The following is a 27,551-nucleotide window of genomic DNA, read 5'->3' as shown; positions in this document are numbered from 1 at the left end:
TGATTATTTTTTTAATGTGAAGTTGCACCTTCATACAAACATGAGTGTTAGCTTTCTTAATGAATTAAAGATGAGTAAGAGTTATGGGAGCTACAGGGCTAGTAACGGGTTACATTTACTCAGTTACCTGAGTAACAGTTCAAAAAAGTTTTCTGCTTACTTTTTACTTTTACTTAAGTAAAATGTCTGGACTTTCTACCCACTGAATGAAAAACAAACATGTTTTTATCAAAAATTCACCAGACACACACCTGCAGTTTTTTGTTGATTTGAAAAATTTTATTGTTATTTTTTAAATATTTATTTGAATTATTGTCATTTTTGTCCTTATGTTGCTGTGATCAGGCACAGATGACACCCAGAAGTGACTTTGTGAAGAGAAAAAAAAGGTTTTATTTACCTGAACACAAAATCTCAGCCTGTCACACTCAGCGGCAAAAAGGCACGTTCAAGGAACACGTATAAATGTCACATTCAATGACATATAGGAAATATGAGTAGCAAAGATCAAGGTAGGAGACGGACACAAAACCAAGTTCTGAAGGAATGAACAAACTACAGTGAAGAATGAACTCATTATAATAATAAATTGGGTGGGGTACCTGTGAACTATAATACACATAAACAGTAAAATAAATAAACAAATTAATAAACTAATAAATTTGGTGTCTCTCACACTTAGAATACAAAAAATCCACTTAACTTTATATTTTGGTCTGTCTGATAATGTAATATTTAAACATTAAATGATTGATAATTAGATCTGTTACTCAGCACTTGAGTAGAAGTTTTACCAAATACTTTTTTACTCTTAATTGAGTAATTTCTTGGCTATTTTTTACTTGAGTAAAAATAAGTTGAAGTAGTTCTGCTCTGACTTGAGTCCAACGTTCACCACCTCTGTGGATTTAGCAACAAAAGTTGACAGTTTAAACCAGTGGTCCCCAAACTACGGCCCGCGGGCCAGATGCGGCCCGCCTCCACATTTGGTCCGGCCCCCTGAACAATACCAGAGTATTTTCATATATGTGCATTTTTATTTGATAAGTTGGACTTTTGCAATAAAATAAATGTTCCTTAGTAATGAACTTTATTTATTATTAACTACTAGTTAGTAACTATTTTATACATGCATATAATTGACCCTATCCCTTTTTTTATGTGGAGAACCCAGTGTTATTTGGTTATTATTTATTTCATAAATAGTGTTATTTCCTGACTTTTGTTCTCTGAAGAATCCAGAAAAGGTTATTTGATTGTGCTTTCTGAAAAACAATACATTTTTATGTTTAGCACTCTTACAATCGTCACACTTTTTCTGTTACAAACTGACCCCGCCCCCCCATCAGAGAAGGGACAAGTTATGTGGCCCTCACAGGAGAAAGTTTGGGGACCCCTGGTTTAAACAAATCTTAGTTGGGGCTTTTATTTGTGGAGTTCACATTTTCTCCAGTTTTCCTCCCAGAGATAATGAACTACTGGTAGCGGGAGAACACTGCAAAAACACAAACCCTTACCAAGTAATTCTGGTCTAGTTTCTACTGCAAATATTTTAGTATATCTGAAATAAGACAAAACTTTTATTAATATTAAGGAATTTTGCTCAAAACAAGCTCCTGTGTTTTGCTGAAAAGTTACTAAGTTGGTTTTGTCTTTTTTCAAGTGTAGTAAGATATTTACACTAGAAACTAGACTAAAATTACTTGGTAAGATTTTGTGTTTTGGCTGTGAAATGACTTGCAAGTTGTTTCTTTTTTTTTACCAAAGCCAAAAGAGAAATCCTACAACCACTACAATCTGAAATTACTAAATTTTTGTTCACATTTTGTAAAGAAGGAAGTTGCAATCATGTCTTCTTCAGTAGTTTTTGGTGCAGCGCCCCCACAGTCGAGGAGGGGAACAGCTTTTTCAATTGGTTTGGTTGGTTTGACTCGGTGTGAAAGCGAACTGCAGCAGCTGAAAATGTTACAAATGTTGCAATTTTGTTGCAATTTTGGTCCCCAAAACACCCTGATAAAAATGTTCTAATTCCCAATTATGTTCGCTTAGACCAGCAGTTAGCAACTTCTACAAACCTATTGCTCTTTTTTGTTCTAGTTTGTAATTATTGCCCCAAATTTCTGCACAATAACTTAAATAGAGTAAGATTAGAGTATGTGTAAATGCTCATTAATACATATTGTCCCAATTTTTAAAAAAAGTACTTGATCTTGAACCAGTCAGAACCCAAAATATTGCGCTGTCCCTTTAAATTTGTCTAGTAAAGTCTTGATGTGACATGAGGTCAAAGTCGCCAAACAATAACAATTAATTATAACAACTCAAATTTGTGTATTTTAATCAAAACCAGTGGCTGCTCCATTAAAGACATGACATCCACGGCCTTTTGTCGTCGCTGCTTGCAGCTTTATTGTCCACTTTATGCACTCATGTGGTTTTTATTACAAACAGAAAATCAGCCAATCACATGGCAGAGTTGGGCGTCTAAATGGGAATCATTACAAACTGATGATTTACTGGGATTTTCACCCAGTTTGGAGACAAAATGTGGTGATGTAGCTGCAGATATGCTAAATCTGTGAGCGTAAAAATCATGAAACATCAGGAAAGAAAAGCTGCCAAGGCAACTGTAACCTCAGAGATGAAAAACAGAAACTAACACTTTCCTGGTTTCCTGGTAACTGGACAATTTCATGTTTTTGACTGTAGTAATTCCAGCCCAAAGTAGATGGATATGTTTGATATGCCTTTCAAAATTATACTAAAATACTTCTTTTTCCCTTAAAATACCAGAAAAACAGCACAACGCACATTCACAATGGCTTAATATTGATGTATTTTCTTAAGAAAACACATGAATTTCCAATGCATTTGTGTTTACAAATTTCTATTTATATTCTATCTGAATAAAATTCAGCACATTATATCAAAATAATTCATGTTATTTATGAAGTGGAACATTTCAGATATAAAAATGCCTTCAGAGAATGAAGGCATTAAAAAGCAACAATGAAATGTTTTTATGTAAAAACCGAGAAGCTGGACAAGAAGGGAAAGTCAAAACCAATCTATTAAATATATAATCAATAGACTTTGATTGCACCTCCTGACAGAAATGTTTTTTAAAGTAAAATAAGGTGAGATTTATGTTATGAAATATCAGGTTTTCCTACCGTCCTGCACATCTTGTCCTCTAAATCCTGGTTGATCCTCTGAAGAGACGAGTAACTACTTTGGATCCTAAAAATACCAAAGAAAACAAAGAAAACAATAAAGAGCAAGAAAAATATGAACTAAAACATTCATAAAAAGAATTGTATATAATAATGATAATCATCTTTCCCTGAGAGATTTTTTGGGTGATTTGGAATCTCAAATTTTGAAATTTTCTCTCAACAAAAGAAAGGTACGTACATTTTACGCACCTTTCTGTGTGAAATATTGAACTGTCCTTGTCTATTGAGCTTTTAACAGCTTTTTTATTTTCTGTTCTTCCGCTGATATAGAAAATATCTAACTTTGAGTGTTTTTCCACTGGAAAAAAGTGTCATTAGTGCAACTTGATGGGTATGGTGCATTCACAGACTTGAAAAAAATATATTTTTAGCTTCTAAACAGCTGATGACAGATCAGAACCAGTGAGTAAAAATGTGATCACCAGATTTCTGGACTTCTATTACAAATGTTAGAAAATTTTGTTGATTTTCCACTATTGTCAAAAATGAAAAACACAATTTTGCAACTTCAGCGATTCCATTAAAAGAGAATCACAATTAAATTTACATGTGAATAAGTTTAAGTCATCAAAAAACACGCTGCGCCATAATCCTCCAACTACTTCCTGTCGTCTTTTTTGGCGTTTCCACCAGTAGTAACATCTGGTTGTTGATCACATGAATTGTGTGATGTGATAAAACTGTTTCCATTTTGCGAAATGAACAAATTTTGGTTTCATAAAGCGCAAAAACATTTTTTTCTAAATTTGCGTGTTTCCATTAAGAACGTTTATTTTCATAATTTCAAATTGTGCAACTATATGGTCAATGGAAACACATTGACCATATAGTATAACGGGGATTGTTTTAAACCTCTGGAGATGATTGTGCAAAGGTTCAAGATACTCAACCCAAATTTTGGCTTCATGAGATTTGAATGCTACAAATCAGAGGCTTTTTTAGTCTGCTGTAACACAGACAGCTACAGGAGATTCTTTCTGCCCACATCTATCAGTTACAACCACATTTAAGTGAGTAAAAAGTAAAAGTTTTTGTTTTCTGCTTTTTGTGCAGCCTTTTTTCTCCCTGGCTTGCTTTCAGTATTCCTATTAAACTTCCAAGGATCAATAGTTACAGTCGAAGCATTTCTTTTACTACCTCGCCTTTTTATTCAGCACATATTATAATATTAACTCATGTCTTTTATAAACTGCTGCTTATGGCTCCATTAACCGGACAGATCTGGGGAGTGTGGACGCAGGAGACCATAAACAAAACAAGCCATAAAACTCAGGCCTGTTAGAGGAGCGAGAGGCAAAATAAGGATTATAATTGGACATAACAAAGTAAAGCCAGCAGAAAGAGGGGAAATAAAATCTGTCATCTTCAGAGGCAATGCTGAGGGCGGCGACCAAGATCAGCTAATCAGAACCGTTCTAGAGTTTAAAAGCCCATAATAAATAGGGACTGAACATTTTTGTACAGCTTTTATCTGCGTTCTCCCTTTTTATTTTTGCCAAAATGGGAACGTTTGTTGAGAGAGCAGGTTCATCGCTTTGATTTTTACTGTGGCTGCAGGAAACATTCAACTATTTCACTATCCTGGTGCTTTTAATCTTGCTGCTCTGAAGTTTATTTACCAAGCTGGTAAATAAACTCAAAGCTTGCAGGTGACCTGTTATGCTTTCCTGAACAGGTTAGGACAGATCGATGGGCGATACAAAACATATTTTTTAATTTATTTTTTTGTACAAAATTAATCTTGGATAATGAGATTTTAGTCTGTTCAGTTCTGCCTGTCTGTTTTAGGGATCTGTCACTTTAAATCCAAATAAGCTGCTGGCCATGCCCACCAAATCAATGTTTACACTCACATCTGAAAATGGCTGCAAACAGATGCGCAATTATACAACCATACATCTTTGAAAAGCAGAAGTGGTGCCTCCTGCACAACCCGCAAGAATGCAGCAAGTGGTTTCTGGATCAAGAGTCAACAACAAAGCACTTGTCTTTTCCAGGAACCATTGAACTAATCAGTAAAACCAGCTGACCAAGTGTGTTGGAACTCAGCTCAGGTTGCTAGGTAACGGGCGGAACTCTGCTGGGTTGCTAGGTAACGGGGAGTTCCTGCTTATTTGTGATGTTACATTCTGGAGGTTTTTGAAACGGCTCATTTTGCGCAATAAGCCTCTTTTAAACGTCGCATAAATCTTTTAAAGGCATTAAAATTCTATAACTTGGACTAAAAGTTTAAATAAGATACTAACACATTGGTGGAAAAATAATTTTTTCCATTCGTCTTCCCTTTTCATTTTCTCATCTATTAACGCTAAATTTGACCTTCCACCTAATTTAGCTGCTTTTTCTAAAAGCTACTTCAAATTAGAAATCAAAGAATTTTAAGAAATTACCTGTCAAAATTTCTCTTATATGAAGAAGCTTATTTTGTGAAAACTTTAAAAACAGTTACCAGTAAAATCTTTTATGTAATTATTACATGTTTAAGTCCTTGATTGTAATAACACCTGTGGCAAAAACAGAAGAAATCTCTAAAGAGAGAGGAAATGCTTCACTGCACTCTAGATCTTAATGTGATTAATAATAAAATTAAGCTGATTACCAGTTCCCATAGATTTTTGATACAATCGTTAACTGAAGTACATTTTTAGTGCTAATTCACTTAATGCAAAGGTCAAGATTTAATCCTGCAGAGTGATACGAGATCATTAGACTGAGAAGAGTATTCACATTAATTTAATAAGCTAAATTATGCTACATCATCCTGTAAAGGTGTAACGGTCTCCTCTTAGATTTTATTTTTACTTCACATTTATGCTGAACTTTTTGCTTTGCTCTTGTGGCAAAAATCATTATTTATTTAAAAAGCTGCCTTGGGAAACGTGTCTCCAGTCAGGAGTGAAATAAAAAATATAAAAGCTTTTTCTTACACTGCTTCTTGGTTATGGAATAATTAGCAAAAGTCATTGAAACTGATTTAAAACTCTCCCTAGAAATAGTTTAAAGGAAAATCATAACTGGTGTTTTTAAACCTCCAAATTATTCCGTGAAGTCTTTGTGATGATTTAATTTTTTTGTTTGGCATGTTTTGCACCAGAATGGCTCTTGGTCACATCCCATTGACCAGGTTTTACTGGTAAAACAATGGTTAAAATAAAATATATGTTATGATTAAAATAAGGCTTAAGAACGTTGATAACGACTTGCTTGAGGATGTGTACTATTATTAATATTTAACACATTTTATTTTTAAACTATGGACACAAAACAGAAAAGTTTTACATATTTGTCTAAATTGTCACTATATTGTGACATTAATCAATAAAAAAATTAAGTTTCTCTGCCTTTTCCCAGTGCTAACTAAAAACAACCAATCAGAGCCAGGAGGCGGGTCTTAGTGCTGTCAATCACCACTCATCCTCTCTTTCCTTTCTCTTTGCTGCAGCCAGTGTAGCATGTTATGACTTCTCAGACTTGTTAGTATAGCCGCTGACAATGGCTGATAAATGGTTTTCCTGTAACTGTAAGTTAAGGGAGTACATGAGGGTGATTGACAGTGCTAAGACCCTCCTCCTGGTCTGATTGGTTGTTCTTTAGTCGGTGCATTTCTTCAGTATCTCAGGGAGGACTTGCAGGAAATTAATTTTTTTTCACAGACTATTTATCTCATAGCAAACAACAGAGTGACAGTTTTAACAAATATGTAAAAAAAAACAACAACAAGCATATATATAAGTTATATATCTGTCTCAGATTTTGGCAGGAATGTGATGCCATAGAAACAGAATACTAAGGCCCTGTTTACATGACAATGATTTCTGTTAACACATTTACATGAAGACATTCTAATTACAATCTTTGTTTACACAGTAACGGTACACATCGTAAACGTGTAATGCTCTCGCCACGCCACTAGTTGGTGCTAGGTTCTTTGAAACTAAGTGCGCATGTGTTTAAAAAAAAATTCTACTTGAAGACACGTTGATTCGCGTTTCCCCATCAGGTACCGTTTTCCCAGATACTCGGGGGAGGGAAACACGCACTATGTGCGTCCGATCAGGGCGCAGTTGGAAAAAAGTGGAGTGACTTCGTGGAGTAACTTCGCTGAAACATGTTGTTTGAGCTTTCACGGTGTCCGTAGTTCCCTAGATAAGAACGCTGAACAAGCACACCTGTATTTTGCCACCTGGGCAAAATACAGGTGAAGAGACGCGGAGGGAACCGCATCTGATGGGGGAAACACGAATTTGTAGTAACACCAGCACTGTCCGTAGTTTCTTCTTCTTCTTCTGTGGATTGTAGGAAGCAGCTACGTTTTGCGTCATGCTATGCATGAACCCTGACAGAAAAGATCCATTTACTCTGTTTACACGACAACGGACACCGGTACGTTTTCAGAACCATTGCACTCTGGAACCCGTTCTCAAACTGTGAAACATTCGGTGGTTTCATGTAATTGTGCGGTACAAACACGTGATTCAGTTATCACACAGGTGCACACACCTGCGCAGCTTCTCTGTGAATTTCTCCAGCTCCTCCTGGGCGCGCCGCAGCTCCGTCTCCAGGTACTGCCGGGTGGAGTCGAACTCCGTCTCCACCATCTCTAGTTTGTGTGTGGTGAACGACAGGCGCTTGCGGAGGTCGTCCTTGTGGTCGTGGAAAGAGCTGAACAGATGTTAGGGGCGGTTAGGAGAATCTCATCGTCACAACAGAGAGAAAACGGCGAAGAAAGGCAGAGGGAGTGAAGTACAGATGAAGTGTAACTCGGTTTGGGTGTGAAGGAGGAGATGAGTGTAGGAAGAATATTAAAAATGTTCCATTCACAGTGAGGCTGCACCACCAGGACAAACATCTCCCATTGGTGCAGTGGTGAATTTCATTACACATCGGCCTAATCCAATCTCAGAATGTAGAGGACCGGATTTTTGCCACAGACACAGACCACTGGTGAGTCACAAGGAGGTCTGGAAATGTAGAACAGAAGCTTTCTGTGCTTCCACTTTTAGCTAGATGGTAAAATGGAAGAAAAATTAAGAATTTACACTAAACACACTAACTGAAGACCCATAATTTTTTACTTTTAGCTGAACTGATGGATATTTGAGTAACATCATCTCTCAAAGTTTCTGCACAGCCAACTAAGAGGTACGGTTAGCTTCACCAGTTAGCTTCACCAGTTAGTTAAGGTGAGGTAATTTTATTTATATAGCACATTTTCAGCATCAAGTTCATTCAAAGTGCTTCAGCTTTATTTCAGACATTCAACAAAACTGTCAGATGGAAAGAAAGCGATGCAGAATCAGCAAAACAGTTAGCAGTTAGTTAACTCCAAATGTTAGCTTTGAATGTTAGCTTCACATGTTGGCCTTGGCTGTTAGCTTTAGATTTATTTCAGACCTTTGTAAGAACAAAACAGTCAGATGGAACAACAACAATTCAGTCAGCAAAATAGCTGTTAGCTTCGCCTAGTAGCATCACATGTTAGCTTTACCTGTTAACTTTAGGTTTTGGTTTATTTCAGACCTTCACAAGAACAAAACAGTCATATAGAAAAACAACAAACCTTGGGGGGGAAACACAAATATCAGCTTCACTAATATATTAGCTTTTAGCTTCATAAAAAAAAAGCTCTGAAGTAAACATTAGCTTATTATTAAACTTCTGCATATTGGCTGAAGTGTATTTCAGACCTTCGCAAGAAAAAAAAAGCAAATTGAAAGACAACGAAGTAGAATCAGCAAAATATTTATATTCACCTGTTAGCTTCACCTGTTAGCTTAACATGTTAGGTTTAGGTTTATTTCAAACGTTTGCAAAAACAATCAGTTGAAAACACAATAATGCACAATCAGCAAAATAGCTGTTAGCTTTGCCTGTTGGCTTCCCATATTAGCTTCACCTGTTAGCTTTTTCTGTTAGGTTTAGGTTTATTTCAGACCTTCACAAGAACAAAACAATCAATTGGAAAGACAACAAAGCAGAATCAGCAAGATGGCTGGGGTTTTTTCACAGTTGTGGTCATGGTTCCCCTTATCCCCCCCTTTAGGGGCACCACTGTTTATGACCCTAACTTCATTAGATTCCTGACTTTTTCAGTTAAAGAAAGCACCATAATCAGATTAATGGTTTATTTGTTTGTTTAACTGGAAGCAGATGGTGGATAATAGAAGATGTGCAGATGAACAATGTTTAAAGTTTAAAGCGACGGTCCAAGCCGATTTTTCTTACCTTCTTTTTGGATGTTTGCATCCATTTCTCTGGCTTTTCAGGGCTGTTTTGCCAATATATATCTTTTTCATAGTTTTCTCTCTGCCTCAGTTTGCATGTGTGTGCGGCTGTTACTTCTGCTGCTGTTGCTGCTGCTCGACTGAATGCTGAACCGAGGTTTGAATTCTAACCGCATACCAAAAGTCAAAGCTTTAAGTCTTGCCTGGGGAGCCAGATAGTTGCCGGCTATCTGTGATGACCCTGGCAAGAGAGCAGAGAAAAACAGCTTTGAAGCCTCACGGACTCAGCAGCACATTTTATTCTTTGCAGAGAAAAACTGATTTTATCTGCATTCAGAACATGAGTCTGCAGAGTATGACGGATTGGAGCTGGAGGATCAATTGCATAAATTCAACAAATAAGAAAAAATAGATGATGTTGAAATTTGCACTTTCTATGAAAGATTTTAACTTATTTTCTAACATCTTTAATCACCTGTTTAAAAGATATGAAAACTAAATATAACATTTATGTCTTGTATTCACTTCTAAAATGAATTGGTAAACGATTTGTCTTGCTGTGAGGATGTTAATGCAGCAGCAGCAAACCGCAGTTCCCTGTGGGGCTCAGAGAAATTGACCAGCTGCCCTCTGAGGTTATTTCTCAATAAATCAGTTATGATTAATGCATGTGGGTTTCTGCTTCCTCTGCTTGAACTTGGATCTCCCACATCGTAGGAACCTAATAACCTGTCACTTGCGAGCGTGAGGTGCACGTCTCTCTTCGTCTAGCCAGATTTGTGGAGACTTGTTGCTATCTGTGCAAACATGCATTTGCAAGGCGACATGATGTTTGCAGAGAGAGAAAAAAATTGCTAGAGCATCTGTTTTAGTTAAGAGAATTGCTTACAGATCATTTTTAAAGATATATATATGTATATAATATATAAATGTTATCTTAACTCATATAATTTTTGTTTTGTGGATGTTGATGTCTGGTAGCAGTCAGACTCGCAACAAACCTCAAGAAGCCTCTGACTGAAGATGCTAACACGACATGCTAACAGCTAAATTTCCAGGCAGCAGAGATGATGGTATTCCACAGTAACATGTCCTGGATGATACCAGCAGCCTTTGGCAAACACTGCTGATCCACCTCATTTGTTTTTGACGCTTCTTTTTAAATCTATTTGTTTGTGTTATTAGAGAGACGATGGAATAGGGGATTTGTTACTTGGTGGTTTGAACTTCCTGCTTCTTTCTCTCCCCTTTGAATCTATGAAGCCTTGCTCTTAATTTCCTTTTAACTTGGGGTCGCAGTTCAGGAGTTATTTAAGACTTTGAGATGCTAATTCAGATGTTTAAAGTTGTTAAAAACCAACAACAAACACTTTGTTGAAACTGTCCAATAGTATATAAAAAAAGCAAAATTTCACTAGAGAAACATCAATTTTAAAAAAATAATTTTAGAGACATCCTTGTTTTAAATGCATTTATGATCATAATGTTGCTGTGTCATCATCTGGCTGGTAGCATTAGCTTATTTTGTGCTTTGCAGAAGCAGTGCTGGTACTTGAACTTGGATCTCCTCCACTGTAAAAACGTAATAACCCGCCATTTTGAAGCGTGAGGTGAACATCTCTCTTCATTAAGGCCAGATTGAGGCTCGTTTAGTGCAAACATGCATTTGTGAGGTGTGCAATGTAAGACAATGAAGAAAAAACTTCCTTCAAATGGATAATAATCATTTTTCTTAAGTGGATCGCTTGCAGCTCTCTTTCACAGCAGCTGTGGAAGTTGATGCACAAGACAAACTCAGTGGAGAGCAGATTTATTTTGTCTAAACAAAATTTACGAGCTAAAAAAACACGAGAATATCTAAAAGCTAAGCGGCTAATCTTGAGTAAAGTGGAAAACCACTTAGCATAGGGCTAGCTCTTATTTTTTATGTCTTTGTGTTGGCAGATCTTCAATTTTTAAGCAATTTTGGAGATACTTTTATCTAAATAAATTCAAAATCAACATGTTGTGCTGGAAGAGTCTGAGCAGTGGCATTAATTTATTTTACACACTACAACTAATCTCCTGAGGCTTGAACTCGGATCTCCCACGCTGTAAGAACTTAATAACCTGTCACTTGCAATTATAAGCTGCACATCTCTCTTTATTAAATCAGATTTTATGAGACTTACAGCTATCAGTGCAAAAACACACACATTTCCGAGCAATGCCCTGTGATAAAATGTTCAAATAAACAATAACTCTGCTCTTTCAAATGGATAAAATCCACTTTAGTTAAGAGGATTGCAAGCAGCTCTGCTCCACAATGGGTGTCAAAAAGGAACAGAACAAACTGAAGGCCACATATCTTCTATAATTTAACAGCGTTTGATAAACTAAAAACATAATTTCTCAGAGCTGCTGTGAAGATCGTTATAGGGAAGGTTATCTAATCAAGAGGCTAGCTCACAATTTCATAGCTTCAGCAGCATAAAAAGTTTGATTTGGTCTTAATTTCTAAGACTTGTAGCGAATACAGATTTATTTAAGATTTTAAAGGAGAATTTCTCAAACTGTGGTCCGCAAGGTGCTGCATGGAAACGACGGTTTAATTACTGTAAAGTGTGACGCATACAGTTGGCTTACCAAAGGATTGTGTTTAAAAATATTAATGGATAAATGTATTAAGTGAAGCTGAAGATACCAGTGGAAAGAAAAGACACCAGGATTACTTGCATGATTGTTTTTAATCTCCCTTCATTGCAGGGGTGTCCAAAGTGCGGCCTGGGGGCCATTTGTGGCCCTTGGAGCGATTTTCTGCAGACCCCCAACTGCAATTCAAGCATGATAAAAATGTGGCCTTTCCATCACAGGTGCAGATGTAAACGTTTTATTTTTAATCAGGGTAAGATTATTACACTGATAAAAAATTTATTGTAATTTTCTTAGAGCAGAAAATGTTAAGACTTTGCAGACGTGGCTGTGCCTAAATCAGCTTTTATTTAATTTATTAAACTTGGATAAATATTGCAAGTGTTTTCAAAGAAGGTGACTTAAAATCTTTTTCTTAATGACAGAATAAATTTGTTAAATCAAGCCCAAATTTCTGTTTCTACATTTTTTGGGCCCGTGAGTTCTGCTGACTTTGGACACCCGGATTTATTGGGATAAATAAAGCATTTTTGAATTCAAATTTGATGGGAGAAATTCATGTTTGTAGGAATATTTTTCAGCTTCTCAGGTTGAATTGCAGAACTTTTGTTTGTAGAATACTATTTTCATACAAAGTGTGCCATTATGCTGGCTGTGCTGAGTGCATATATAATGGTGGAGAGGCAGTGAGCAGTGCTGCACCCCGCACTGACTAACTGCATCCAAACACCGTAATTATTTTACACGATAAAATAATTATGTACATTGGGTTTCCTTTGGGAGGAAATCATTTGTTTCTGCCAAAGCCAGCATGATACAAATTGTACTATGTTTATAAATTTCAAAAATATCACACTTTTAGGCCTGTTACGCTTGCAGTAATAACTTATTTTTTGATTTCCATGTGTTGTCCATCATTGGAAAGCTGAGAATAGACATTTTAAGAACCTGCAAATAACTCAAAATGCCGCTGACGTCTTTATGGTTTGGTCACGGCCAGGCACATTTACCAAACAGCGCCAGCTTTTTCATTAGTATAAACAAAGACGACAACAATAAGTGAGTTCAGAGGCTAATATTTTCATTTCAGGTTGTACATATAAGATTTTGTGTTACTGTAGGGACAATTTCAAGTTCTTTGAGTGTTCAGTGGGTTAATTGGCAAATTATTTCACTTATAACAAGACATTTTCCCCATGTTGGTAAAATAATCTGCAATTTAGAATTTGTACTTTTCTATCATTATTAAGGAATTATTGACTTAAAACAAGGTCTTATATCTTGCTGAAAAGTTACTTGTAAGTTAGTTTTGCCTTATTTCAAGTGTACTAAGATATTTGCACTACAAACTAGAGCACAATTACTTGGTAAGATTTTGTTTTGTTTTGCAGCATACAGCTCTAGTTTATTACACAGAAATGCCAACATCTCGGCTGATATGTTTAAATAAAACATTCATGTATACATCTGTCACCCTTACTACTAGAAAATCCCACCAGAAGTCATTATTTCACTTTCTCCTGTTCGCTTTACCTATCATTGCACTCTCTCTCAGCATTATGTATTGTTTTATACTTGTGCATATCTATTAATTGTTTTTATCTTGTACCAGGTTGCTATGTATTGCAAATTTTTTGCCCAGGTCCCTCTTGAAAATGAGATCTAGATCTCAACGGGGTTTACCTGGTTAAATAAAGAAGTAATAATACAAAATAATAAATGGGATGTAGCTGCAGCAGATATAGGCTGATGACATTTTCATCTTTTAGACGCTCATCTCACTAAGGAGGATCTCTGTCTCAAAACGCCAACAGTTGGAAAGGGACACTCACAAGAACATTTTGCCACATTTCATGGCTATTAATATTTAAGCGGTGAGCCGAGGAGGCATGGCATCAAAACAAACCAAGAAACTGTTTTATGCATGTTTTAGCATGTTTTATCAGAGCGGACAGGCTAGCAGTTCAACAATAGGCCATAATAAACGCTTTGTTGCTGGCTGCCACTTCTAATGCCAGGACTACTCTTACGGTTTTTAATTGCCTCTCAGCATTGGCTTAAGAAACAATGGCTGTTTCTGGAAGCATGGTTAATATTGTTGCTATGCTTGTTTTCTTATCTACTAGTAGCAGGAAAGGAGCACAAAAAAGGGACTGGAATAGTTCCTGGATTGCTGTGTGCTCGTATGCAAACAATTACTGCTGTCCTGCTGGATACAGTGAGGGCTTTAAAGGGGACCTAGTATGCAAAATTCACAGTTTGAATGTTTTTGTACGTCCATTTGAGTCTCTGCTGCTTCTAAAAATAGCCCAAGCAATAAAAAAAAATACAAAAATGAACACCTAGACAGTTTTATGGCAATAACTTCATGTTGTTTAGTCTCTGGAAAATAACGAGGTTAAAAAATCTCCAGAATGTAGCAACCCAAATGAAGCCCAGGCTGTCCTAGCAACCGAAGCTGAGTTCCGCCTGTCACCTAGCAACCGAAGCTGAGTTCCGCCCATCACCTAGCAACCGAAGCTGAGTTCCGGCACATTTGGTCCGCTGGTTTTACCATTGCATGAGCTGTACAATGGTTTATTGCTAACTTATCATCCAAAAACCACTTGCTGCATTCTTGTAGGTTGTGCAGGAGGCTCTACTTCTGCTTTTTGAAGGTGTACGGTTGTATAATTGCTCATCTGTTTGCCGTATTTTCAAGAGCGAGTGAAACATTGAGTTGGGGTTGCCGTGGCCTCATTATCCAAGAATGGTGTCGTGCAATAAAAGTAACGAAAATGTTTTTATGGTCCATAGACGCATCCTAACCTTTTCAGAGAAGTACAATAGATCACCTTTAAATGACACAACTCTCTAAGAGACAAACAGATTATGGTGCTTGAGGTGTTGTTTTGGCAAATAGAACAAATTTTGACAGCAAAAGACTTGAAAATCAATCACTATTCCCTTCCGTCAGCATTCCTCACAGGTTTTCAGACAAGTTTGTAGTGCAGATGAAAGTATAAGTAAACCCATTAATCTGAAATGCCTTCGAACTTGTCACGGTTATTTGACAGCGTGCTCTACAGGGGCTACAATAAATGGCTGAAAGGCTTAAAAACACAACACCGTTAAAATGATATGATTAAAATAACACATCCTCTGCTTTTGCTCTTGTTTCTCAATAATGGCCTCACCTGCAGCTTAGTTCTGGAAGAGGAGTCAGAGAAAACACATAAAAATCTCTAACGGCCAACATATGTTTTCCTTTTACAAGGGAGAGACGTTAGCATGTTGATTTACTGGGAACAAGCTACAGTATGGGAGCTGCTACCTGCAACATGCGCCGCTCACAGAGGCCAAGTAAGGGCATTAAACTTTAATGACCACAGTGCCATCTTCTCTGAACTCGCAGCACAAATACATCAGCTTCTGTAGGAAATAGTTAAGCATCTTATTACTGCAAGAAGGATAACTGGAGATGTGTCTTTGTTGGGTGCAATCATTCATTTGGTTGTAATTAGAGAAAACTACATTTTGATAATGAAAATGTAATGACAATATGAAAGTTTTTGATCAGGTCATAATCATGTAGTTATCCACCAGCAACACTCACCAGTGTGAAGGAAAACATATCTAGTTAATATTGTTGCATTTTTTTTATCAAAACAACTAAATCCTAATAGCTGCTGCCCCTTAAATGTTCTGTGTTTGATATTATTGTTTGGCAGGAACATGATTTGTCAGTTAGCATAAGCTAACGCTGTGCTAAATGACGCCGTTGCTAACTCTGCTAGCCAACCATGTTGCTACTCATAATATCTGTGCATTTACTCTAGGAATTGTAGTAAACTGGAAGTGTTTTAGGAGTATTTTTACTTCGCTGTACTTTTTACTTTTACTTGAGTAATTGTATTATGAAGTATTTCTACTTTTATCTGAGTAAAATTTTAGAATTTTCTACTATAAATCTTAACAATGCAGACAGTTTTGGAAGCTTTTAACAGCATTAATTTGAATTTATTGTGGCAATAATAAATCTAAATTCTTATCTTGATAAGACATTTATCACAATAAATGATAAATGCCCACCCTTTTTCCCAGCATAATAGTGGACCTTTAAAATAGTTTTCTTTTAATTACTGCACATGCACAGCAGCAATGTTTGCACCAGAGGCAAAGCAGGGTTTCGTTTTTACCCACCAACCCTTCGGCGTTTGGATTTGGGACTCTTGGGATGGAAGCGATCGGTAAGCCGCGCTTCCTCCTGAGCTACAGCTGCCTCACCGTGTTTCAGGCTTTACATGAGGGGATACAAAACGTGTCTTCCCTCCAGAAACACGTTCGTCTCCTGTTCACGTCAGAAAAACACAGCTAGGGATTAAATCACTGGAGCAACAACGGTGATTAATCAACCAGATTTGCTGCCTTGAGGCAACTACTGCAACTGATGTGCAACATCAACACTTTGGAAGAAGGACAGCTGATCGAAAACTCAAGCGCAAAACTATAAGGATCTCATAAGCAGGACAACTTTATGTCTCAACTTAATGTCCAAATATCACAACATGTTAAAAGGTACAAATAAAACCTTCCAGTTGATTTTAAAATCATTTTTGGACAGCAGGAAAGTCTGGATATGCACCCAGATGATAGGTTATCCTCCAGGAGTTTTAAATTGTTTTGTAATCAAAATGACATTTTTAAATATTTGTAAGGAATATTTCAATTTCAATTATTTGTAACTTAAAAGTTACAAATAACTACCAGTTTACTTTAAAATCATTTTTGGGCAGCAACTAAAGCCTTAAGTGTCTGAATATCCAGATATACAGGATAGATTTTTCAATGGTTTTTGTAATTTTTTGCAGTCAAAATCACAAATTTTGTGGTGCTATTTTAGAGATATTTGTATTAAATTTGAAACATTTTTAAAAAGTCTTGACAAATTTTAAAAGAATATTTCCTAATTTTAGATATGGAAACATATAATTATCATGAACTGCAAGCTTGAACACAACTGCAGTTGTAAAAATCATGAAATATGTCTTTTAAACAAGCATCAAAATGTTTGCATAATACTCGCTCCAGGAGTTTTAAGTAAACAATTTCTTACTATTGATGAAAAAGGCTCAGTTCCACTGGCGGATTATTTTTATTGTAACAAGTTGAGTCACATTCCATGGGCCGTTACCTAGCAACCCCAACCTAGCCCAGCCGTTACCTAGCAACCCACGAGGAGCTCCAGCACGTTTGGTCAGCTGCTATTTTTCACTGTATATGTTGGAAGAGACACTTGCTTTGTTGTTGTCTTATTATTCAGACAATAATACAAACTTTTACCAAGTATTTTTGATTTAGTTTCTAGTGCAAATGTCTGAAACTCAAAATACCTTCCAAGTAACTTTTCACAAAAAATAAGAGCTTGTTTTAAGTCAACAATTCATAATAGACATGTAGATATTGACTTAAAAGAAGCTCTTATGTCTTGCTAAAAAAGTAACTCGTTAGTTTTGTCTTATTTCAAGTGTACTAAGATATTAGCACTAGAAACTAGACCAAAAATACTTGGTAAAACTTTGCTTTTGCAGTGTAAGACATGAGACAGGAAGTTAAAGCTTCCCCTGAAACCTTCAAACCAAAACTGACTGAATCAACTTCTTCACAACCTTAATATAGCAAGCTTAAATGACAAAAACTGGCATTTATAAAACGGTAATTGATAAGGAAAGACTATGACTAACTGGAACTGTCATGTTTTTATAAAACTGACTAAAACATACAGAAATGATGGATATAATAACATTCGTTTTGTGTTCATTAATTTATTTATTAGTAGTTTATGAAATTATTTCCCCCTCATAAGCAGTCAGCTAATTAAACTAATCAGCAGCCAACCAACTGTTGCTGGTTGTAATAATAATTTAATACATTTTTTGAAAATAGTGTCTCCTGTTGAGTAATCGATCAATAGATACAATACTTTGACCTTTTTGAATTCTCCACCTAAAAAATAACCAAAGTATGTAAAACTAAAACAACTACTATAACTGATAAAATTGAGCTGAAATAAAATCATATTTAACTAATAAAAACTAGCAAACCCACTGTAAAAACTAATTAAAACTTATTAGTTTTAATGAATTGACTTCTGATTGAATTAGACAATCAAAAGTCACAATTAAATAAAAATAAACATTTCTAACCCCACTTATTCATCAGGTCAAGTTAAGATCTGAAAAGCAAAACAAACTCAATGAATTTAATATTTTTCATAATAACAGCCTCTTCCTTAAATATTTAACCAGCGAAAGCACTGATGAAACATATTTTTTTATTTTGTTCATTTGCTGAAAACGGTGGTAGCTCTTCATGCTAACGCCGCAGGCAGAGAGCAGCTCTTTTCATGATCTTTAAAACTACAGTAAAGAGAAGAGACAAACAACTCGTGCTGTATGTTGATTGGAAACGGGTTGTTGCCATGACAACACGGTTCTAGTTTACAGTAAGTTTGCTTAAAGGATAAAAATATGGCAAAAATATTATGAAACTCTAAATTCACTAATCTCATTTTTTAAAACTTTGTTTTTTATTAAGATTGTAAGGTTCTTAACTGTTTCGGTTCTGATTGTTTCTAAACCGACCCAAAGCGTCCTTCCAGTTTATACCCGACCCGCTGACATCATGACGAGGCCGTTTACAGGAAGTGCTAGTTAGTGAAACAAGCTAAATATTTAGCTTGTTTGCTACATATGAAGCTAAATATTTAGTTTGGAAATTAAATGCTTGGATAATCAATATTTCATTAGGAACTAAATATTTAGCTATAAACAAAATATTTGCCTTGCTTGCTAAAATAGCTACAACCCTGTAATTAAATATTGAGTTAAATATTTAGCTGAATATTTAATATATATAAAATTTACCTTATAGCTAAATATTTAAATACAAGATAAATATTTAGGTCTGAATTAAATATTTAGGTTGGAAAATAAGTATTTTGGAACTAAATAATTAGTTTGAAAACTAAATATCAGCTCCAAATTAAATATTTATTTGGGAACTAATTATCATCTTAATTAAATATTTAGTTTCCAAACTTAAGATTAAATTTCCAAACTAAACATTTCATTTTAAAACTAAATATTTAGTTTAGAAACTAAATTTCAGACCTAAATCTGTTTAGTTAGTTTTGAGCTGAAACAATTGTAAATATAGGAATAACACTGTGTAACTTTTACAATAACGATAATCCAAAACAGATGCTGGAGTGACGAGGGCGACTAAGCAACAAGTCAAAATAAAAATCATTTAAAAAATCCAAACACCGGTGCACTTTCTCTCTCACACGCTGAAGAAAAGAAACAAAAACATCCAAAATCTCTGGCGTTTTCTCCAACACGGGTCGTTCAGAAACCCGTTTCGGATGCTACAGTAGCCCTCCCTCAGAAACGGTGCCTGCGTAAATCTCTGATCTTCCTGTCTTGGAAATAATTAGGCAGGAGAATGAAAGAGCAAGGAGGTGGTAAACTGCTCCAGGCGAACCTGAAGGGAGACTTCACAGAGCATCTGCTTCTGTGGGCTACGTGCCTGGCTTAGTCAAAGCCTGCAGACGGATAAACAAAGACACTTTAAGCAGTTTTCTCAAATTGTGGATTTATGACGTCTTAAAGGCGTTGACGGTTTTAGTAAAGTTGATAAAATATTTGTAGAGGTCTAATCAAAGATTTAATGTCTCAATAAGCTACTTGACCAGTTCTACTGTCTTGCAAAAGTTTTAAAACCAAATAAGCTTTTTTACATTTTGTCATATGTGACGGCAAAACTTTGATGGGAAAACAGAGTGTCTTCAGTCAGAGGCTTCTTCAGATTCACTGTAATACAGACTGCTACGAGGAATCTTTCTGCAATAACTCTCTGAAGAATCTGACTTCATTTGACTTACAACATTTAATTTCCCTTCAGGATCAGGGAAGTATTTTTGAATTATATTTTGGAATTTGAGTTTGTAATAGATCACAAAAAACAGAATGTATTTGCAAAATCAACATAAATACTCTGCAAAATAGTCTAAATATCTCAGTACACTGGAAATAAGACAAAACTTAATTATAACGAAGTTTTCAGCGACATGAAGGAACTTGTTTTATGTTAATACTTCCTTAAAATTGATGAAATCACGAACTGTTTGCCATTTATTGACCAATGATGAACTAAAAACACCAAAACAGGGTTTATAAAAATGGAGGACATTTTGTAAACAATACGTGGAAAACAAGACATTTTTTCCATGTTACAAGAGGGAAAAAATCAACAGAACTAGAATGTTTTTAATTGGTATTTAATAATTATGGACTTAAACAAGCTAATGTATCTTGCCGGGTAATTTAGTTTTGACTTATTTCAAGTGAACTAAGATATTTGCACTAGAAACTAGACAATAATGTTTAGTAACTTTTTAGGTTTTTGAAGTGGACGAGAAAATATCACAAAAAACATTCATATAAAACTACCACAATTTCAAACTGAATATTCAATTAGCAAGCTAAATATAACGTACAAACTAAATATTTTGCTTAAAAACGAAATATCTCCTTACCAAACTAAATATTTAGCTCTCATTTATATATAAATGCCACCGTTTCAAACTAAATATTTAGTTAGCAAGCTTAACATTTTGTTTACAATCTAAATATTTAGATGGAAACTAAATATTAAGCTATCAAGTTAAATATTTATCTTACAAGCTAAATATCTAGTTACTAAATATTTAGTTCTTATCTATATAGCATTGCCACAGCTTTAAACTAAATATTTAAGTACCAAGATAAATATTTCTCTTACAAATTAAATATCTGGTTACCAAACTATTTTTGTAGTTTACAAACTTACAAGCTGTTTTCAGTTTAAAAACCAGATATTTACCTTCAACTTAATCACAAATGCCACAATTTCAAACTAAATATTTAATCAGCAAGTTTCACATTCTGTTTACAACCTAAATATTTAGATGCAAACTAAATATTTTGTTACCAAGTTAAATATTTCTCTTACAAACGTAAAACCTGTATTCACTTTGAGAATTAGATATTTACTTCTCATTCAGGCCCGAATGCCACAGTTTTAAACTAAATATTTATTTAGTCTGCACCAGGTGAGGAGTCGGTCTTAAAGAGAGGAACTTTTTTTGTATTTTTTCTTCCTCATGATGTGCTTGTTCAGCTGTAATTGGCTCTCTGTGGTACCATCTTCCCCGTCAATACAGCAGCTAATTGAGGGCTGTGAGGAACACTTGGCGCCTCATCATTCGCACATTAATAAAATCCTAATGACAACAGAAAATAAATAATTGAATAAATAAGCACAGAATTGCTGCAAGTGAAACAAACTGTCAGCTGTTTTTGCTGCAGTGTCTTACAAGCAGTTAAATTCAATTTACTCCCCATTCTCCCGTCATCGTAGCGCACCGTTTGCTCTGTGACGATGCAACACATGGACAGCAGAAGAACCGCGCTCCAAACAGTCATTATGTGACACAGCAACTACACTCAGTCATGTCCGGATCACAGCCTTACCGCTTAGCAGCTTTTCGCCTCATTTTCGGAAAGATAAGATCACAAAAATCATGTGTCTGTGGATCCCTCCTCAGAGCTTATTGCATTCAGAAAAAAAAAAGACTCCTCCAATTCTGACTGGAGACTCCGCGAAGAGGGAGAGGAGAAAACGGAGAGAAGGGTAGAGCCACGAATTGAACGGAGGAGGAGGAGTTGTGGGAGTGATGGAGGGAGGAGAGTGGAGGTAAAAGTGGAAGTGGCTTACCTCTTGTCGTGCCGCATCTCTCCATCAGATTCCTGGGAGGAGGAGGAGAAAACGGGATGAAATGATTGCGTGCATTTATCAGGCAGATTTATCTGCTGCTGCACCTCTTATCTGCTGTTTAAAGGGTCTCTGTGCCTCAGCAAACAAATATATCCATTATTTTACACTCGCTGTACAGAAGAGGGAGGGGAACAGAGCAGAAGAAAAGATATGTTTATGCTGTACTGCAGATGCAGAGAGAAAGTACCCAACGGTGATCCATTAGGGTTTATTTACTTATCGGAAACACAGAAAAACAAAAAGATTTAAAGCAAAATAAGTAAAAAGGTAAACAAATTTGGATTCCAAGTGTGGTTTGAATTAGAATTATGTCTTTGTTTATTGCTGACCACTTAATGGCTAATAAATATACAGAAATGTTATCAATTAATGTATGAAGGTTTTATAGTTCATTATTAATAACTGGGGATTTGGGCCGATATTGATATCCGATTTTATTATTATTGTTGTAGCTGATTACTGGTATTTATTTATGCTGTACTGCAAATGCAGAGAGAAAGTACCCAAAGGTGATTGATTAGGGTTTATTTACTTAGTGGAAACACAGAAAAACAAAAGAATTAAAGGAAAATAAGTGAAAAGTCAACAAGCTTGGATTCCAAGTGTCCCGGACACGACAAAGATACACTGATCCAAAGTTAGATTTAGAGCTTTATGCTTATTTTTACCACCCTGTAGCTAATAAAAACTTAAAGAAATGTCATTAATTAATCTATGAATGCTTTATAAATCATTAGTAACTGAGGATGCACCGATCTGAAAATTTGAGCCGATATCCAATTTTAATATTGCTCTTATAGCCGATTACCAATATTTACCAATATTTTATATATTTCACCACTTTTGATATATAACAGAAGGCAACAAGATAAAAATAATTCAGTTATTCACACCAGCCCAGTTTTATTTACCAAACCGATACTTTAAAATATGACAAATATCGGCCGATACCGATGTTGGTGCCGATATACCATCCATCCCTATTAAGAACTGTTTATTATGCATTAAATAAAGGGGAGAAGGAGATTATATGCTAAAAAGATTAGCATATAATCTATGCTAAATTAAAATATGCTAAATTAGCATACATTATATGCTAATATTGTGACATAGCCACAATGTTTGTAAATGCTAAATGTTTAGCATGATGGCAGATTTGGCTCAAGAAACCGATAGATTATGTCTCCTTAATTAATGCATAATAAACAGTTGTTAATGATTTATAAAGTGTTTGTAAATGAATGAATCACATATTCATTAGCCATCTATTGTAAAGTTATATCCTGATTCAAAGTGGCACCTTGCATGAATGCAACATTACATATAAGCAAGGAAAACAGGAGAGCAAGTCTTGTTTGTGACCATGAATTATGCATGAAAGAAAGATTTAAAGACGTGTACAGGCTAAAATATTTGGTATTTCTGGTGCAGAATCAACATATGAATGATAAAACCACATTTCTATGTGTGTTTTTGGAGAATGTTGCAGGTGTTTGTGTGCAGGCGTGGCTCCAGCCAGCCCCTGGGGTTTAATGTGGAGGAATCAGTAAGGTGTATCAATAAATGTCACAGGTACGCAGTGGGAACATACAGTTTATGGGAGCGGGGAGAGTGTTTGTGAGCGCGTGTAGCCGAGCTGCTGTGTGGGTGTTAGAAACATAGTGAATGATACAGCAGGATGACTCATACAGCCACTGAATGAGACAGCAGAGTAATCCCCCCTCCATCCATCCAACCCTCTCTGCAGAGGGCAAGCCTGGAAAAATGGAGGCAACGAACTGGGAATAAAAATATGCATTCATCACCTCTGAATGTTTTATTTGCTTATAACAGGGGGTGTCCAAATGTTTGCAATGTGGGCCAAAATGGTTGACTCAAAAAAAATCAACCTTAAATGAATCTAATAAAGAAGTCTGATATTCATTTCAGATCCAAAATTTGAAAGGGATTTTTACGACGGTGCATTAGGGTAATTATAGACAGGAAAAAAGAGCAAATTTCCAACAAAAACTCTGAAGTTTTGTGATTAATTTCAGGAATTTTCTACATTCAGAATGATGAAACTTCAGAGTTTTTTTTTTAGAGCATTTCTGATATTGTTCTAAATATTAGTTGTTTTTTTTCCACCATACTTCCTTGTTTGTTTTTTTATAGAAAATTTTTGATATTACTCTCACAATTTCTGAATTTTTTTTATTACCCATGTTTGCTGGATTAAAAGAAAAATAGTTTTCAGTTTATTTTGGGCTCAGTCGAAAAATTTATTTTCAGTAATAAGAACATGTTTTGGGTCATTTTGTTTCAAAATGGTGCTGTATTTAGACAAGTTTAATAAAGAATACAAGCTAATTTTTAATGAAAAGCAAAGTTGGCTTTTCATTAAAAGTCTGTTGGTTATAAAAACACAAATACTTTGTGTTGTACTTTACATTTTCCTGTGTAAGTAATTTATGTTAACAATTTTAACCCTGATTACGAACTAAAAGTCTCCATCTGCATCTACGGGCCAAATTTGTATAATTTTTTAATTGCAGTTGGGGGCCGTACAAAATCAATGCAAGAGCCAGAAATGGCCCACGGGCCACACTTTGGACACCGCTGGTTTATAAAGCTTTATTAGCGAGATTATTCCCGACTCTGCGTCTGACAGAGGAGGACAGAACCCAAAAGTTGTAAAAGTAGCACTACTTCAATATATTTTCATGTTTTAACTCAAGTAAAAAGTAAAAAGTAGCCGTCCAAGAAATAACTCAAGTAAGAGTAAAAAAGTATTTGGTAAAAACTCTATTCAAGTACTGAGTGACTGTTCAAATGATCATATCTAAAAATTACACCATCAGACGGATCAAAGTATAAAGTTAAGAGGAAATGTTGGTATTTTAGGGGTGTAAATGACAGTAATTCATAAAAGTAACAAAAAATAACACTGACATTTTGTCCAGTTCCTTTCAATAAAAAACTTCAGAAACTTTAACCAAAACATCAGCTGTGTTTGTGTCTGGTGAATTTCTGGTTAATTCAGTGGTTCCCAAAGTGTGGGGCGCGCCCCCTAGAGGGGCACAATGCTATTGCAGTGGCGGCGCAGGAAGTGATATGGATGAACGAAAAAAACCAAAAAGTTACACAGATGTGTTTCACTGTAAAGATGGTTTGTAGTTTGTCTTGTTGCAACCTGAAGTGTGAAATAAACTTCAGTGGAGTTTGAAACTATAGTGTTTAGGTTTATGTCTGGTTGAACGATGTGAGCCCAGTTGATTTTTTTTTTTCTTTTTGGGGATTTAATTGTAATCCATCGGGGGGCCCAGAAAATCTTTGGGAACCTCTGGGTTAAAACATGTTTGTTTTTCATTTAGGGGGTAGAAAATCCAGAGATTTTACTTAAGTAGTAAAATTACCTCATAATAAAGTTACTCAAGTAAAAGTAATTGAGTAAATGTAACTAGTTACTTCAGCATTGAGCCAATAGAGGAGTCGGACTGGGTTTCTGCCAAGCTAACAACAATGGAATCACTTTTGCAGGAAGCCGGTTTCTTTTTTCTGCTACTTGTTAGAAATCAGCTGTTAACGCTGGTCGCTCCAGATCTTCTGAACCTTTCTGTTAAATGTAGTTTGTTACTTTGGCATTACTAATATCTCATACCATACATAGATTATGCTCACTCTGATGTACTTCATTAGCTAACTGTAGTCTTTTACAAAATGTTTTAATTATAAAAATCTGAAAGGTGTGGTGTGCTTGTCCAATGATTTGATTCCACTGCTGATTTTCTACCTTATGAAAAACAGACTCTAAGTTTTATCTTTAGCTTTCTTGAACAGATTAGGACAGAGGTCTCAAACTCCAGTCCTTGAGGGCCGCAGTCCTGCAACGTTTAGATGAGCCTCTGCTGCACCACCTGAACAGAATAATTAGGTCATTAGCAAGGCTCTGGAGAACTGATCTACACAAGGAGGAGGTAATTAAGCCATTTCATTCCAGTGGTACATCTAAAAACTGCAGGACTGCGGCCCTCGAGGACTGGAGTTAGAGACTCCTGGATTAGGACAAGTCTATAAGTTATACTAAATATATTGATTTAATTGTTTTTGCTCAAAAATCATTCCTAGATGATTAGATTTTACTCTTGAGCTTCTTTCAGAAGGAGCGTTTTTAGGGGCTCTGTCACTTTAAATCCAAATAAGTTGCTGCTGGCCACGCCCCCAACTCAACTGCAAAACAGCCGAAACACTGAGCTCCTTTAAATCCAGATCAAAAACTCCACCTGATCAGAACTGGCTTTGATTAGTAATATTAGCATTGATCAACACATCTGATGTGTATTGATGATTTGGACTAATTGTAATGGTGACCAGAGTTAGATAGCAACTAGTTACATCTACTCAATTACTTACTTTGTAACTTTACCTCTAGGAATATTTTTACTATGCTGTACGTTTAACTTATTTTGAGTAATTTTGTTTTGAAGTATCGCTACTCTTGAGTAAAATTTCTGGGTTTTCTACCCACTGAAACCCAAACATGTTTTACACAGACCTGCAGTTTTTGTCAAAGTTTCAAAAGTTTTTTATTGAAAGAAACTGATTTGGAAACATTTTATTAATATGTTTTGTTACTTACATCAATTATTGTGGTTAAAATACCAACATTTCTACTTAACTTTATATTTTGCTCTGATTATGTAATTTTAAAATATGAAATGATTGATAATTTGAACAGTTTTTCAGTACTTCATTAAACTTTTCACCAAATATTTTTTTACTTGAGTACAATTTTGAGGTACTCCGACGTTTTTATGGTGTAAAGCATTTTGAATTGCCTTTTTGCCAATGTGGGCTGTACCAATAAACTTGATTGAACTTGACTAAAACGTGTCGATATCAGACGGAAGTTGCTGATACCTTAAACCAATCGATCAACGTACAGTTACCCAGAGATACTCACAGCGATGTTCACAGGCCTGGGCAGTGACGTAGACCTGTAGGAGACTCTAGGAAATCCTTCTGGCCAGCTGAAAGCAGGACATGGCTGACACAGACGCTGCTCATAACTTGGAAATCCTGCTTTCTTGTCCTTTTCTCTCCCTCTTTCCACCTTTTGGTTTTGCTCCCAGGAAGGTTTTTCTCTCTCTTTATCACTTTGTCTGCCTTTCTCTCCTCCTCGACCTAGCTCCCCTGGGTAGTCTTTTCTCTTCTTTCTTTCCTTCCTGTCTTTCTCTGATCCCAACTCTCCGTTTCTCTCCCATGGAATCCGGTTTCCCCTCTCCTTTCCTTTCTCCAAACTGGTTAGGCTCTTTTCTCTCCCCAGGGTGCCATTAGCGACAAGCTCATCCAGCCGCCTCACTCTGTCAATGTCCGTCTCCAGATAGAACCTCCCAGTGGTCGGCTGCGTCTGGATCTTTGTACATATCTTTACATGGTGCTCTGGTTTGGGGAGACTTTCACTCTTTAATTTTCTTAGCACTTCCTCAGGCTCCAAGATTTTGCAGCTAGGAAGTGTCTTGCTCCACTGATGGATGGAGTTTTTCAGGTCTTTGGAGTCGTATTCCCTGATGGTTTCAAGGTTACAGCTGGTAGGGCTGTACCACAGGTTTGTGGCTGATGT

General features: G+C 35.9%; 1 protein-coding gene across 3 annotated transcripts in view; it reads right to left on the bottom strand.

The window, feature by feature from the left end:
• Window positions 1-26,974, bottom strand: part of begain (brain enriched guanylate kinase associated) — a 47,808-nt gene extending 20,834 nt beyond the window's left edge. Inside the window, exons 1-4 of one of the 3 annotated variants that reach the window (XM_023353349.1) lie at window positions 26,892-26,974; window positions 21,890-21,921; window positions 7,737-7,898; window positions 3,174-3,240 (exon numbers count right to left, since the gene is read on the bottom strand). In XM_023353349.1, the coding sequence (XP_023209117.1) occupies window positions 3,174-3,240; window positions 7,737-7,898; window positions 21,890-21,906 (246 nt within the window). In that variant the 5' untranslated portion in view covers window positions 21,907-21,921; window positions 26,892-26,974. Of the gene's footprint in view, window positions 1-3,173; window positions 3,241-7,736; window positions 7,899-9,461; window positions 9,702-21,645; window positions 21,801-21,889; window positions 21,922-26,891 lie in introns of those variants that run through there. The other 2 variants (XM_023353348.1, XM_005801299.2) reach the window with 2 other exon arrangements.
• Window positions 26,975-27,551: the final 577 nt, after the last annotated feature.

This window comes from Xiphophorus maculatus, chromosome 19, assembly GCF_002775205.1.
Source record: "Xiphophorus maculatus strain JP 163 A chromosome 19, X_maculatus-5.0-male, whole genome shotgun sequence".
Classification (NCBI taxonomy): domain Eukaryota; kingdom Metazoa; phylum Chordata; class Actinopteri; order Cyprinodontiformes; family Poeciliidae; genus Xiphophorus; species Xiphophorus maculatus.
Note: the sequence above shows the minus strand (reverse complement) of the source record. Positions and strands in the feature narration are given on the sequence as shown.